Genomic DNA, 14,573 nt, shown 5'->3' with positions numbered 1-14,573 from the left:
AGCATTAGAGTGAAGTATACTTAAACATGTGCCCAAAAAATCTATTATTCAAAACCTATTAGTAAAGATGGTTTTGCCAAAATTCTATAGATAACTTGTGCTCAAGTTGTGTGAGTAAGCCAGCTCCTGTGATACCAGGCAGACCATCTGAATTTTACTTGTGTGGTTTTATAAATGTGCATTTTATTGTGTGTGTGGCTTTTTTTTTCCTTTTCTTTTAGGAACTTCATTGAAGGGCATATTGACAGTCTTATTACAGAACTAGAGTTAGAAAAATCTCTCAGACACCATGAGGACATCGTGGATGAAATCGAATGCGTAGAACAGACTCTTCTGAAACGACGGGCAGAGCTTAGGGAGGCAGATAGACTTCTTGCAGAAGCTGAAAATGAACTTGAAAGTACCCGGGGGAAGGTAAGTTGTTGTGTGATCTTGTATCCCTTCTACGAAATGCTGTGTCCTGTTCATTCCTCTTTTTAAATGGATGAAATATTCCTTTTTGTAAGCCAACGCAGATTTGGGTAAAGATTGTTATACGTGACCTAAGATTGTTCATTTACTTTCTTTAATTACAGAGGTGAATGCAAGTTCTTATTTATTTCAGTGTACATAGATGCTGAAATAGTTACCATGCTGGGTTTTAAAAGGCATTGGAAAAGACATTTTATGACTTAATATTTTGCATATTAATCATTCATCTCCCTGTCTTTCCTTTATTAATAAATCTCATTCAAACAAAGTATCAGGTTTCTGTCCTTGGATAGAAGCCTTCTTACCTGAGTAACAAGCACTATATAGGTTTCTTGTGGTTCTCTTGTTTCAGTCCCCTTTAAAATAATCCTCAATTTCTTGTGTAGACCAAAGACACTATTCAGAAGTACAATCATGCCAAACAGCATTTGTCTCGCACCGAAGCTGAGGCAGAGGAGTTAGAGCGAAGGGCTCAGGAGATGGCTGTTAAACTTGTGAAAGCAGATCAGCAACTAAGGTACTCATAACTTCTCATCTACAAAAAAATCCTTTTTTCCCAAAATCAACCCCCACAAAATCAGGGAACTTGTACGAAGCTGGGATCCTGGCTTTCTTACCAGGATAGAAGCAGCCTGTTTAATTAATGCTTTACAGTGCAGCAGCTGTTGTATTACAATTTAGGCGGCTCAGGGAATCAGTTGACTTTTTGACTCATTGTTCTTCATTCTCGATTTATATTTCACATGTTTTGGTTGACTGTGCAAGATCTATCTCTGAAATGGATAGAACAAATGAGGATGTGTTTGCTGTTGCTTTTAGATAGGTACAGCTGCGATGGTATGAAAAATATTAAATGTATTTTAGGTTACTCCAAGCAGAATCAAGGGATTTAGAACAGCACAAGATTGAACAAGAAGGTATCTTGAAGGAAATCAATAGAGTCATGTCATCGAGAGATTCTGAGTTCCAGTCCTTAAGCCAGAAGATAGAAATCTTGACGGAAAGGTAAATATCAAATTAACCTTAAATACTTACGAGTAAAGCATGCCTCAGATTGGTCTAATGGCAAAGGGAAGGACTACATAATGTGTTCTGTTCCTTCTAAACTGTATTCTAATCTAATTGTTAGTCTTCAGAAGCTTCAAGCAGACATTCAGTTTGCAGAAAGTAATGAAGATCATCATCTCCAGATCCTTAAAGAAGCAGAAAATGTTCTTCAGGGCAAGAAAAATGAGCTGGAAAGATTAACAGATCAGGTAAGAAGTGTGTGTTCACAGTTGATTTGGAGTTTTTTGGGGAACCTGCTGGGTGGGATGTTTTCTCCTCCATGCACTAAGAAGAAAAAAAAGAACTGTGCTCTGAATCTCCTAGTCTGACGTATTTGCTGTATAGGTTTTTATTTCAAAAGCCCTGCAAATACGTATTGAAAACAAGATCCTGTATATGCATATACATATGTATGTCATCAGTATCTCACTGTTTTGCTTCCTCCCTTTGTTGCCTTTTGTGATAACTTTGGCCTCGGTCTTGGAAATACTTGCACGTATAAATGCTATACTGAGCTCCAGTGAAAATCCCTGTGTGTAAAGCTGCTAATGGGTATAAACATTTATGGACTCCCAGCTGTAGAGGGAGAGCTTTTTCAGCCATGGACTCATGCTGTGTCTGTACAGTGCCTTGTACAGCATGGCTCCTTGTCCCCATTTTGTCCACTGGATGCTACTACAATATATGTATTTTGCAAAACCTGCCCAACAAAAAGACCCTGTTTGTCAATACTTGGATGAGGCAGTGTATTTTTAATATAGCCATGAATATATTTTAGTTACTTGTTTGTTTAGGTCCTTGGCTTTTATTAATTTCTATACTGTAGATAACCACTCAGCAGCAAGAGCTGGTGCTCTTGGACCAAGAGCTGGATCAAAGGAAAGAAGAGTTGCGTCTCCTTCAAGACTGCATTGCCCAAAGGAAAGCAGACCTCAAAGAAGCTCTTCGAGATGGGGAGACAGACGTGACTGAAAAACGACGACAGATAAGGGTAAACCGTCTGTTGCCATGTTCTGTTAACTATCTGCATGGCTTAGTTCAGCAACAGAAGTCGAAGCATCTCTCAGAGCTTTAAAGAAATCCTTCTTCAAAAAAAAGACAGGCTTGTAGTTTTGTTACGCTTAATGTGCACTGGCCCTGATCTAGATCCAGGTAGAACAACCTTGGACTTAAGCAATATAGATTCAGTCCCATGTCATGTTTTGGTGGGTGCACTGTTTGGGGTACATTAGGTTCTGGTGTCAAGTGGAGCACTTGGATGAGTGTAGCTATGACTTACTGTTTTCATAGGACATGAGATGTCAGCTGGAAGAACTGAGTGTGCAGAAAGGAGAACTGAATGCCCAGATAAATGAAAAAGGAACACAGCTTTCCCTTATAAAGCAAGACACCGGGAGAGAGGAAGAAAATCTGCAAGGAATACTTGGACAAATTGCTAAGCACAAGACGGGTATGGCTGTGATGGTGTGGTACATGGTTTTGCTCCAGATTAGAATGTATTGAATTCTGGTGCTTCAGTGAACTTCTGTTCGTTTGGTTTTTTAGACTGTTTCAGGTTATTAGTATTAAAGCTAAAGCATTAGTGCTAAAACATAATGTCTAATTCATTTTTTTTTTACCTGAATGAAGAAGAGAAATTTTGTAGAGGATTTCTCATGGGTTAGACATTTAAAAAAAAAAATCTCAAAAGTGAGATTCCTATTTTTCCTCCTTAAATTAAGACTATATATTTAGAATGACATAAATCTCAGAACCCCATGAAAAGACTGACGTGCAGTGATCATCCTGTATAACAGTATAATGACCAGTGACCTGACTCAAAAGGACATAACAGAACCCAAAGTTAACCTGAGGTCTCCTCCAGTGTTCTGGCCAAAAGCAGTCTTCCTCTCAGACTAATCACTCTCTTCAGGTCTCTTGATGATGGTTTTTCCCCCCTCAAACCTCACACTTCACCTTGCAAGGCAAAACTTCACCTATTTCATGGTTCTTTTTTAAGAACTGTCTTGATTTTTCTTTCGACTAGAACTGAAGCATGTTCTGGAAATGTTGCAGCTAGAAAACAATGAACTGCAAGGTTTGAAACTACAACATGACCAAAAGCTTAATGAATTGGAAAAGACTCAAGTTGCAGTGCTGGAAGTAAGTGTTTCTTTTGGAGTTGATAAAACAATTGAGGAAGAAGGAATCTTCTTTTTTCAGTTCCCTAGAGGATTATGTTTCTAAGCCAAGCCAGCAGCCATTGATTTGGACGAGGTGGATGAACTCATTCTCCAAAGTGAATCAGTGCCTAGAAATTTGAAGTATATCATGCGATAAATCATGATTGTTTCTAACATCCTGAGTGATTTTGCCTTTTTAGGATACTTCAGTAACAGGATTAGCAATTTCTGCATAGAAAGGTTTCTGTGCACTCTTGGATCTTTGCAGATGGAAGGCACTGTGTAAATGAGAAAAGGTGTTATTAACTTAATTTCAGTTGTTCTTAATATCTAAGTATATTAGACATTTTATATCCTTGTTCAAAGGAGAAATTAGAGATAGAGAATCTCCAGCGAGTGGCCCAGCGCCAGCGAGGGGAAGTAGAGTGGCAGAGGCAGCTGCTGGAGAAAAACCAGCATGAAAACGAGCAGTTAATGTCACAGGTGCGTGCTCTGCAAAACAGCTCTGAATCTTTGAACAGAGAAAAGCAGCAGCTTGAGGAAAACTGTCAGAGCTTGGAAATAAAGTTGTCACAAACCAAAAGGTGAGAGAGACCTTTTTTTTTTTTTTTTTTTTTTTAAGATCAGTGACTAGGGAGCCTACATGTTTAAACTTAGCAAGAACAATTCCTTTTCCTTTAAAAAAATGGATAAATAGAATTAAAATGTGGTGTATTTTCCAAAGCTGTGGAGGCCTGCTATTTCAAGCAGCTCTACTTTGCCTTGGGGTCAAAACCTGAATTGATGGGTATTTTCCATATCTGCAGTTGTAGGGCAGCATAATGGCACGCATTAATAACCACAACACACTGAATTTTTGAATTAGGATGGAAATAATATTTCCTGTCAAATTAGAAACCCCCTTTACGCTCTCAAAAAAATAAAAGGAGCAATGGTCTTAAGTTGCAGCAAGGGGAGTTGGTTGGATATTAGGAAAAGGTCTGTCACCAGGAGGGCGGTGAAGCACTGGAACAGGTTACTTAGAGAGGTGGTGGGATCTCCATCCTTGGAGGTTTTGAAGACCCAGTAGACAAAGCCTTGGTTGGGATGATGTACTTGGGGCTGGTCCTGCTTGGAGCAGGGGGTTGGACTAGATGTGACCTCCTGAGGTCCCAACTCTCATTTTCTATGGTTCTGTTCTAATATAGCTATCTTTATAAAAAAAATCCTTGCCAAACATTTGGAAAAGATTGTACTTTTCACATTTTACAGAAATTTAGCTACTGCTGAAGATAGCAGCAAAGCTGCACTGTCCAATATAGAGAAAATGGGGTTGGATGTCAGAAAATTGCAACAGGAAATTGAACGACTAAAGAAGCAAAAAAAATCACTGGATGGAGACGTGACAGTAATACAGCAACAAATTCAAGGTACTTTGCACCACTTTTTGAGGTGTGGCATATATACACTCACTTACATTTAAACCATTTTCTGTGTTAATTAGTCAAAAATCGCTTGAGGCAGAAAACGTTTTAAAAGATGACCCCTTGCGTTCACATCTGATACATACAGACCTACATATAATAGTTTAGAAACTAGGTTTCTGTGCGTGTGCAGTTACTTCACAGATTTGTCTGCTCAAATTATCTTGTTTTGTTTTACCAAATGTATTTTGCTTTCTATAGAAAAAAGGGAAGAGCTTGAAATACTGAAGGAAGAACTAAACGACTCCAGGCAACAAGTTCAGCTGGCAGAGCAGGTTAGTTTTGGTGAAGATAAGGCTTTGTGTAACAGGGAAGAAATCTGAAATAAACTTGGAGTCATTTGGCTCTCGCCAGCATATGACACAGTTACAAGAAGAGCTTCCCGTGGTGGTACCGATAACACAAGTATCCATTTTGCAGTAGAAGGAGTCCCCCAAGGAGCTCTTCAGAAGTACAGTGCTTTTTGCAAAGGAGAGGGGCATTCATCTTTGTACCTTTTTAAAATTGTGCCTTAGAGCTCTTAACGTTTTAATCTACTGAATGGCAGTGGGGCCTGCTGAGCAAGGAGCTGTTCAGTGTGGTAAGGGTGGCAGATGAGTAAGCCCTGTGAGAGAACTGTTTCATACAGGGTGCTTACGCATGTTACTCATTTTTAGCAATTGTTTGACCTTTTCTATATTTGCTCAATGACACAGGATCTGAAAAATACCACAAAGCGCCAGGACGAGATGCTTAGAGAACAGGCAACCCTACAAGAAGTCACTAGTGAATGTTTAAGGAAGTGTAAAGATTGCCAAGAGAGACAGAAAAGGAAGGAGAACCAATTACAGCAGCTCCAGAGAGAGATTGAAGAGAGGGAAATGGAAGTGGCCAAACAAGAAATGGTAATGAGACTCTCTAGGTTTCACTCTGATCCGTTGAGCCAAAAGCTTTTACTGTCTAAGCCTCTACAAGACTACCACTGGCAAAGGGGGCTGCAGGTGCATGTTCACAGTTCAGTTCAGTACGGTCGCAACAGCAGTGCTTCATTAACATAACATATTAACACATGCACCATCCTGTGCAATGTATCGGCGTGTCAATATTGAACAAAATAACACCAGGAAACTTGGTATGCCCAGTTTTTCCAGTCTTTGGGAGTTTTTTCTTACCATGATTTCAAATTAGAATTAAATGATGGAGAAAAACAGACGCGTAGGTAGAACATCAACAACCAAAACCAGGAAAAAATTAACCAAAGGACTAATATTGTTACCCAGAAGCCCTCAAAGTTATTTTTGTTTATGTAAAATATGAAATACTTTTAGGGGTTTTTTTAATTTCCCCTGTGGTCCTGTTTGATATCTGTGGTGATGGCAGCTTTTCTTATTGAGGTTTTAGTGGTCCCTCAGGTAACCATCTGAGGAAAAGTTCACATCTGACATCCTGTCTTTGATAGATTCTTCAACACCTCAAGAAAGACTCTGAGTCTGAAGAGAGAAAATTAGTTGAATGTACAACTAAATTGAAAAATCAGAAACAATTCCTGGAGCAGGAGCTAACGGACCAGCAAAATATATTGGAACAAGCAATTGCAAAAGTAAGAATGACGGAAGAAAGGATCAAGAAACTGGAGAAGGAGGAGAGCTGGTGGGCAGCACTTGAAGAAAGAGTCCAAAAAACCAGTAAGATGCATCTTGTGTGTTTATAACCGTGACTGCACATGAGGTCAGCTCCCAAAGCCCCCAGGCAACTGTGCTAGACCTGGTCTAGGGAACGTGAAGAAAAAACACGGATTCCCGCTCTTTTGGGTTAATCCTCAAGGCAGGCGTGCAGAACTTGAAAAGTAAATAAGATTGAAAAAAGAAATTGAGAGTGTGCTGGGAATTAGGTGAGGATGGAAGCATAATCTGAACAGTGTTTCTAACAGGGAAGTTCAGTGGAAATTTATTTCAGGACTTGCTTGCGGTTTTTTAGTGGTTATACACGTGTTAAGTAGTCTCAAATCAGCGCCCTTCTTCATTTTCATCAGTCCAACTCAATATCTCGGTCATGAAACAACCCAGCAATCAATAGCATTCGGAGTGAAAAAGGTTGCAGGGCCCTTAGCACTGAATAACTATACAGTTTTCACATACAAAGACATGAGCGGTTCTAGTCTGCCTGTAGTTGCACTGCTTTTTTTCCCTTCCAAAAGACATTATGCATCCAGTACTACTGGATTCACTGTGTTTTGGTGATGAGCACTGCTTTTTAAAATGTAATTCCAGGTCATGAGCTCTCAGAAAAAGAGTTGCGGTTACAGGAAAAAAACAAAGAAATGGTATCCCTCCAAGAAGAACTTGGACTCTTGAGGGCAGAGCTAAACCGTCTCCAAGATCAGATCATGTCAGAGAGGGAAAAAGCAGAAAAACAAGTCATCTGTCTGAAGGAAGCCATTAAAACCCAAAGGACCCAATTTGAGAGAGAACTGCATGTATGCCTTTATCATTTATTTTATTTTTTTTTGCTGTAAAAAGTAATTCAATTGCATGACCATGTGTGTTCTTTCAAGGAAAAGGAAGATCAAAATACTGTATTTGAAACTTCAAACGTGCTGACAGCACAGGGTGAAATTCAGGCAGCCGGTTTCAGAGTCGCTCACCCACCTGTCGTTGTTCCTGTGCTGCCCTGTGAGAGACTCCCGCAGCTAAACCCATTTTGACTAAACTAGCAGGCAGGACAAACTGTTTTAACTTGGGGCAGAAAGAGTCATATTAGGTTTTGTGTTTCCCTGTTTTCAGAAATCTTTTACACAGAAAAAGATCAAAGCTTTTGATATTTCACATCTGTGTCCTAGGAACAAAAGCATAAAAACAACTATCTGAGGAAAGAAATGGCAGCTGTAGAACAAGTGGCTCAAGGCAACCACAAACGAGCCGAACGCTTGATCAAGGAGCTCGGCCAGATCCAGCAGGATTATCTGGACCTCAAGGCACAGGTACCGCCTGTCACCTAAGCAAAAGTTAATTCTCTTCAAGGGCAGTGTTTGCATGGGAGTTATATATATTCGAAATAAGTTATGTACACGCTAAACAAGCTCTGGTCCTCACTTTTACCTCCCTACATTCATTGTTATCATTATTAAATCCATATACACTTGCCTGCACAGCGCACAACCTGTTTGGGCTCTCGGGCTGTGGCATGGCTCGTATAAAACTCTCATTGACATTGTGGACCAGAGGACTGAGTCTTAAGCTCCTGGAAGAATCGCAGGAAACTAAAATAGCTTGGATCGTTACAGCAGAGGAAAACGTTGCGTTTCTCCTTGTGTTGCAGACACGTGAACGTTAGTAAAACCAAGCAGACTTTTTTTTTCCTGATCAGTTCAGTCTAGTTGATCTTGAATATATCTGTTTGGTTTTTTTTTAACCAGTCTGCCAAAAGGAAAAAATGTGATTCAGAGGGGTGCTGAAACTACTGCTGAGCTGACATGCAGAATGGATGCCCAGCTTTATTGTCAATGCATGGAGAGAGTAAAACATTGAAGCTGGTTTGGCTTGTCCCTGGTGCCATGTCAGGGCCGCCCATTAAATATGGCATGACGCTTATGGACACGCGTAACTACTACAGTCAGACTTCTGTATCGGTTTCCAAAGGAAAACTGCACTTCCGGTTTTAGAAACGCTCTGCTTTTGACCCTGTGCTTTGGGTTTGAAAAGTGTGTGGCAATCCCACAAAAATAAAATCCCACTTCTATTACTTAGACCAAAACTTAGAGTAATTTTCTTGTCTGAACACCATTGCCCACTCATTTCTAACAGAATTCCTCAGAGAAATTCCCTTAGTAACTAAACCACATCCCAAGAGGACTGAGAGAAGAGGAATTATTTTTTTAAGTACCTCCAGAGAAATGGAAAAAAAGCTGAGAGAGACATGAGAGGAACCAAGTTCCCGGTGTGTCTCGCATATCAGACTAAGACCTGAGCGTGGTTGTGCAATGCAAACTGAAGTGCTCAAAGCTCCTTCAGTTCTCTCCTGATAGCAGCAAGGAGCTAGGCTGTCCCCTTGCACTGCTGTACCTGTAACATTAAGCACTGGTTAATAGTGGCTTAATTTGATGGAAAAAATTAGAGATGGATGTCATCCGGCTTCTGAATGCAAATCTGCCTGTTTGCACCGCTCTTTAGATTCAAACGCAAGAAGATTTGGAAAAAAGACAGCAAGAAATAAAGGATGCAGTGAAGATGCTTAAATTGGAGGTGAAAGATGAAATCCGCACTGGGCTTAAATCATCAAGCCCCTCTCCTCCCGAGCTGTTGGACAATCTGGAAGCAGATTTTGAAGTAAAGGAAGGGCTGCAGTGTGAATTAGAAGATTTAAAGGAGAATTTCCCATTTGCATCTAATGAAGAAAAACACCTGTTGTTTGAAGAGAAACTTAATTTATCCAAAGTCCACCTAATGGTAAAATTATGAACAAAAAAATGACTTTATGTGAGTGTTTAATGCAACCCAGTTTAGGTTGTGTGCCCGTGATGTCATTATTGTCCCTTCCACCGACACGAGTAATTCGGGTGTTCCTCAAAGCCCAACATGACCCTAAGATGGGCCTCTCGATTGCTAGAATTTTTAATTTTCCTGGTCACTTCTTGGTCACTAAAATGGCCACAGTCCCATAGTCTTTACCAAACCCAAATGCCTCTGAAATCATGGGAAAGGAGTGAAGGATTTAGTCCCCTTTAAGACGCAGTGTTATGTACTGTCTAGCATAGATGCTGGTTGTTTAAAAACTGCTTCCTGTGGCTGCTAACCGCGATTCTGCTTCCAAAGGATGAACACTGGCGTGGAGAAGCGCTCCGGGAAAAGCTGCGTCACCACGAAGATCGGCTCAAGGTTGTACACATCCTCTCCCCACCCAGGGCAGCACACTGCTTATTTAGTTTAGGGCTCCACTAGATGATGTCTCGAGGATTTCCTCCTTTGGGGTGCTTCAACAAGAATTTCATCCTTCTCTAAAAAGCCATCAAATACGCTTTCGCGACGTGGCCACCTGTCCTTCTGGGGTGGGAGAGATGTGGAGGAAGGCAGAGCACTGTCACGTCACCTGAACGGTTTCTCAGAGTTCAGGTTCAACGTGCGTCCTCGGCCCTGCTCATCCACCCGGGGTTGCGAGCGGCTGTTCTGTACACACTCGCGTAAGGCACTGCCTTAAACCTGACAGTCTCATTCAAGCCCAGCCCCAAGCGCTGTAAATGGCAATAACACCAGAATTTAGAGAAACCCTATCTAGAGCTCTTCCCTGAGACGCGCGTGGTGTTAGAGAATACAAATCCTGCCTTTGGATCTTTAAAAAGCACAGCCCTAGACATGAAATAGAAGCTAAGTAATAAATGGGAACTAACAATTGCTTTCAGGCTCAGCTGCGACATTGCATGTCCAAGCAAGTGGAAGTATTAATTAAAGGAAAACAGCAAACAGAGGGGACCCTGCACAGCCTGAAGAGACAAGTCGATGCGCTAGACAAACTGGTCTGTAGCGCTTCTTCAGACTCCCTGTTACTCTCCCAAAGCTCCTCGGGGCTCCTTTCCTCCCTTCACGATGATCTTGATCTTACAAAGAACCAGGTGATGCTTTAGAACATCTTCCCACGTCACGCGTGGTTGATTTGAAATCCCAGCGTTATAGCTGATTGCTAGCTTGCCTTGAGCAGAGCCACATCATTACACTTAATGCTTTCCAGGCATGATCGTGGGCTGCTGTAGAATATTTCTGAAGACAGGATGATTGGAGACAAAGCAGACCAGCTCTAACAGGGACCGAGTTACCTGCACGTGACATCCCATAGCCCCATGTTTAGAGCACTTTCCTGCCATGACAAGTTCTCCTTGGCCAAATCCAGCGGGAAATCTAGCTAGCAAATTTCCTCTGCCTTCTTAAGACTATCAATACAAAACTATTCTGATCAAATTCAACATTTATTTTAGGTCTCCATGACGCAACTTGTTCCAAGATGACATGCAGCAAAGCTTGACTTGTCTGCTTTGTGCACCAAATTCTCATGGGGGGTGGGGGAGGGTTACTCCCACCGACGAGGATTTGTGCAGGTGATCTCCTCCCTCCACGTCTAGTTGGGAGGGACCTAGACGAGCTTTTGGTCCTCTTCCTCGGGTCTTCTGCAGCCCATCTTGGTTGCCAGCTGGTCAGGGTTAAAGTGCTGCCTTGGGTACAGTTCTGTCCTACTTCCATTCGGTAGATGAAGCCGAGGCAGGGAGGCTGATCTGCTCAAGGCAGGATCAAGTCAGTTGGAAGCAGTGGTAAAACCTGTCTCTGCCCACTGTCTCATCCATTTCCAGGCCAGGTAGGGCTGCTCCACTCTTACACAGCTCCTGCTACTCCTGTTAGTGGGAACAACTTTTGACTACTTATTTCCTACTAACAGAGAGGAAAAACAACTTGCTCAAGGCACAGGGGGTCAGTTTTCTGACCTCTTGTCCATATGCAGTGAAGTGGGTTGGGGGCAGGGGGCCCAAACCACCTCAGCTTTCATTTATAAACTTTATGCTGGACTTCCCTAGCCGGCGTGGTTGTGCATGGGAGCATCACATGCACATGCGTGGTTGTGCATGGGAGCATAATAGGTTTTCCCAGCTCAGGTTCTTTAACCAAAACTCATTTAGAAATGGAGAATTAAACCACCCTTGCTGCTTAACTCATCACACAGGCACCTCAGCATATTTACCCAAGCTTAACTACCGCATTTTCCCCATTCTCTAGGCTGCTCTGACGGGAGTTGTCCAGTCCCCCGAGAGAACGACAGAGAGCATTTCCCAAGTCGCGATGCCATACACAAGGACTCCCTCAGTAAAGCCTGGTGGTAAGAGAGTCGTTAAGCCAGCTTTACTTGAACAGCGTGCTAGTTGTGTAGATCACTGTAGACCTCCTAGAACATGTTTAGAGTTTCTCCTCAAACACTGGTGAGTAGTGCGTACCGTTCCCCGCTGTTTCTCATGTCAAAGGGTGCAAGTGTTGTGCCTCTAGTGCGTGCTACCATACTGAGGCTGCAGGAGGAATCTGAAAGCATCTCTCACTTAAAACTTGTTTTGGCTCAGAGCAAGTCCATGCCTTTATAAGCTCAGCACCCATACTTCACGTACGTTGCTACTGGCTATTTCTACCCTGGCTGAATTTTGGATGTCACGTCTTGGTGCTAACAGTTAAGATGAAGTCCTGTGTCCTGTTCTGTCTGGACAGTTTTAGGTTGGTCGCTGCACTTGGGAGAGACTGGTCTATAACCAGCCCACCATTCATGCTCAAAGGATCCTGTTTCTACACCTCTCATTGTGAGCCAAATACTCTCTCTGGGAAGAGCTCTCAGGCACATCCTTATGAGCAAGAAGGTGCATTTCCCCAGGGACAAGCACACCTTGTACCACTGCTGCTTGTCCCCAGGGAATGCCCATGTCATGCACACTCTTACCCCTGACCCACTGTGTGTGGCTTTTTTTTTGTTTTTTTTTAAGGTGTGGGGTTTTTTTGACCCCAGGATCTCCCCAGATCATCTCCCTGCAAAGTAACAACACGGGGAACACCCACGCATGTGGCATGCAGTGCTGCATACAAGTCTGCAGCACCACATACTACATGTCTCCACTCATTTAGATGTGCTCCTTGCATTCATAAAAGGCTAGAGTAGATTACCCTAGTGGAGAGTTAAGAAGAAATACCTTTTAACATGTTTCTGGCTGTCCAGAAATTATTGCCACACTTCCAAAACTAATCTCATGTGCCTTATAATAAATGGAAAACACTTCATTCTTAGGGGTGCTGCCATAGCATTGTTTGAGAACAGCACAACTGTTTAATTTTGGGTTTATAAATAGCCTTGTAGAGCTCTAGCAGAATCACTAATTGCTCCAAACTTTTATTGTAGACCAATGTTGATCTGTGAAACCAGTGGAATGGTGAAGAACCAGACTGTCCTTCTAGTACTTGACCTCTTACAGCCTGAAGACTGCTACCTCATTAGCTGTGAAGTCTCCTTCCGGCCACTTGTTAAGAAAGCTTGGCCCTGCATCCCTGAGTAATCCTTTTGTACTAATACTGTAAAAGTTTGTATGGTTATATAACTACTGAGTCATTAATGTTATGCCAATTATGTTAACTGTGAGAAGAGGAACTGCTGCAGTCACTCAAAACTCTCAGTTCACTTTTTATGGTTTTTTTTAATGTGTTGTGCCTATATAATATTTTGACATGCAAATTTGATGACAAAGGAACAGGCATCTGGTGTCAGGAAATGCATTAGTCCTTTCAAATCAAATTACTTTGCAGTATTTTCTTTAAAAAATAAAAGGGTTGTATCGACTACAACTTGCCTGTAATTCCTTTGTTTCAAAAAGTTTCCAACTTTTTCCAGGAATCCTGTTGTAGGAGCGCAGCCTGCTTAGAGTCCTGCTCAATACCAATAACTTGATTTGCTGGTTGGAACTGAACCTTGGTGCTCTGAAAATGTGAATTCCTTGACAAAAAGTGGCCCAAGGGATGGGACACAGGATAGGTCCGTATACAAGCACACTGGCCCTCCTTCATTAAATTGCTAATAATTAATTTCTTGAGGAAGTGAGTTATTTGAATCCTCATGTAATAGCTAGCAATTGCTTAGAACAGGGGTGGGCAAAATGTGGCCCGTGGGCCAAATTTGGCCCGCCAGGTCATTCTATCCAGCCTGCAGGGCCCCTAAAAATTTAGAAAATTAATTTATCTGCCCCTGGCTGCCTGTAATGTGGCCCTCAATGGCTTGCCAAGACTCAGTAAGCGGTCCTCTACCCGAAATAATTGCCTGCCCCTGGCTTAGAAGCTCTGCATTTGCTTTTGCCAGCTGCCTAACCCCGCTCAGTTCAGAACCTGAAGTTGGCCTCTTTCTTAAGCAAATTCAGTTACAGAAGGTGGCTAACTGGTTACCTCAAGACGTTTTTTGGTTTTTTTTTAAAGAATTGCCATCACTTTCTAGGTCTTTTATAAAACAGCCGTTCCTGTAGCTCTGATGGACAGTCTGGCACCTTGACTGCTAGCTTCCAAGTGGAGGAAGCAAGCATGGATGCGTCAGGCCACATCCTACCTGCAGAGCTACCAAATGCCTAGAGTCAAGGCATGCAGCATCCTGCGCTCCCAAATGCCCACCACTACTCAACCTGGTCCATTAACTGGCTCTCACAAAAGCCAGAATCAAGTAGGAAGCACCAGAACCTTACATGCCAGAACCAGAGTCCGTCCTTACCTTACTCCTTCCCCTTGCTGCGGCCCCAGGGTTTAGCGGACCAGGAATTCTTGGAGCTGTTCGTGACTTGTCGGGTTCTTGGGGACTTTAAAAGAGCTGCGGAAACTGATTGCATGGCTCTGCCGTTCCAAGGTAATTTTTACATGTTTGAAGTGGAACGCAGGGTCTTGCGACGCAAGCCTCAAAGCTTTTA

At 42.3% G+C, this 14,573-nt stretch overlaps 1 protein-coding gene across 6 annotated transcripts in view; it reads left to right on the top strand.

The window, feature by feature from the left end:
* CNTRL (centriolin) overlaps window positions 1–13,473 on the top strand; it is a 44,082-nt gene extending 30,609 nt beyond the window's left edge. For 3 of the 6 annotated variants that reach the window (XM_090022737.1, XM_090022736.1, XM_090022735.1), the window contains 19 exons: window positions 222–414; window positions 858–988; window positions 1,336–1,476; window positions 1,601–1,727; window positions 2,345–2,509; window positions 2,809–2,968; window positions 3,545–3,660; window positions 4,047–4,264; window positions 4,932–5,089; window positions 5,345–5,418; window positions 5,839–6,027; window positions 6,582–6,807; window positions 7,393–7,598; window positions 7,962–8,102; window positions 9,292–9,567; window positions 9,934–9,996; window positions 10,518–10,727; window positions 11,878–12,077; window positions 13,034–13,473. In XM_090022737.1, coding sequence (XP_089878863.1) covers window positions 222–414; window positions 858–988; window positions 1,336–1,476; window positions 1,601–1,727; window positions 2,345–2,509; window positions 2,809–2,968; window positions 3,545–3,660; window positions 4,047–4,264; window positions 4,932–5,089; window positions 5,345–5,418; window positions 5,839–6,027; window positions 6,582–6,807; window positions 7,393–7,598; window positions 7,962–8,102; window positions 9,292–9,567; window positions 9,934–9,996; window positions 10,518–10,727; window positions 11,878–12,077; window position 13,034 — 2,995 coding nt within the window. In that variant the 3' untranslated portion in view covers window positions 13,035–13,473. The remainder of the gene's footprint in view (window positions 1–221; window positions 415–857; window positions 989–1,335; window positions 1,477–1,600; window positions 1,728–2,344; window positions 2,510–2,808; window positions 2,969–3,544; window positions 3,661–4,046; window positions 4,265–4,931; window positions 5,090–5,344; window positions 5,419–5,838; window positions 6,028–6,581; window positions 6,808–7,392; window positions 7,599–7,961; window positions 8,103–9,291; window positions 9,568–9,933; window positions 9,997–10,517; window positions 10,728–11,877; window positions 12,078–13,033) is intronic. The other 3 variants (XM_090022740.1, XM_090022739.1, XM_090022738.1) reach the window with 3 other exon arrangements.
* The last annotated feature ends 1,100 nt before the right edge of the window (window positions 13,474–14,573 follow it).

This window comes from Crocodylus siamensis, chromosome 11 (assembly GCF_052110815.1).
Source record: "Crocodylus siamensis isolate JL-2025a chromosome 11, ASM5211081v1, whole genome shotgun sequence".
NCBI lineage: Eukaryota > Metazoa > Chordata > Crocodylia > Crocodylidae > Crocodylus > Crocodylus siamensis.
The sequence above is the reverse complement of the archived record's forward strand: the minus strand, read 5'-3'. Positions and strand labels throughout refer to the sequence as shown.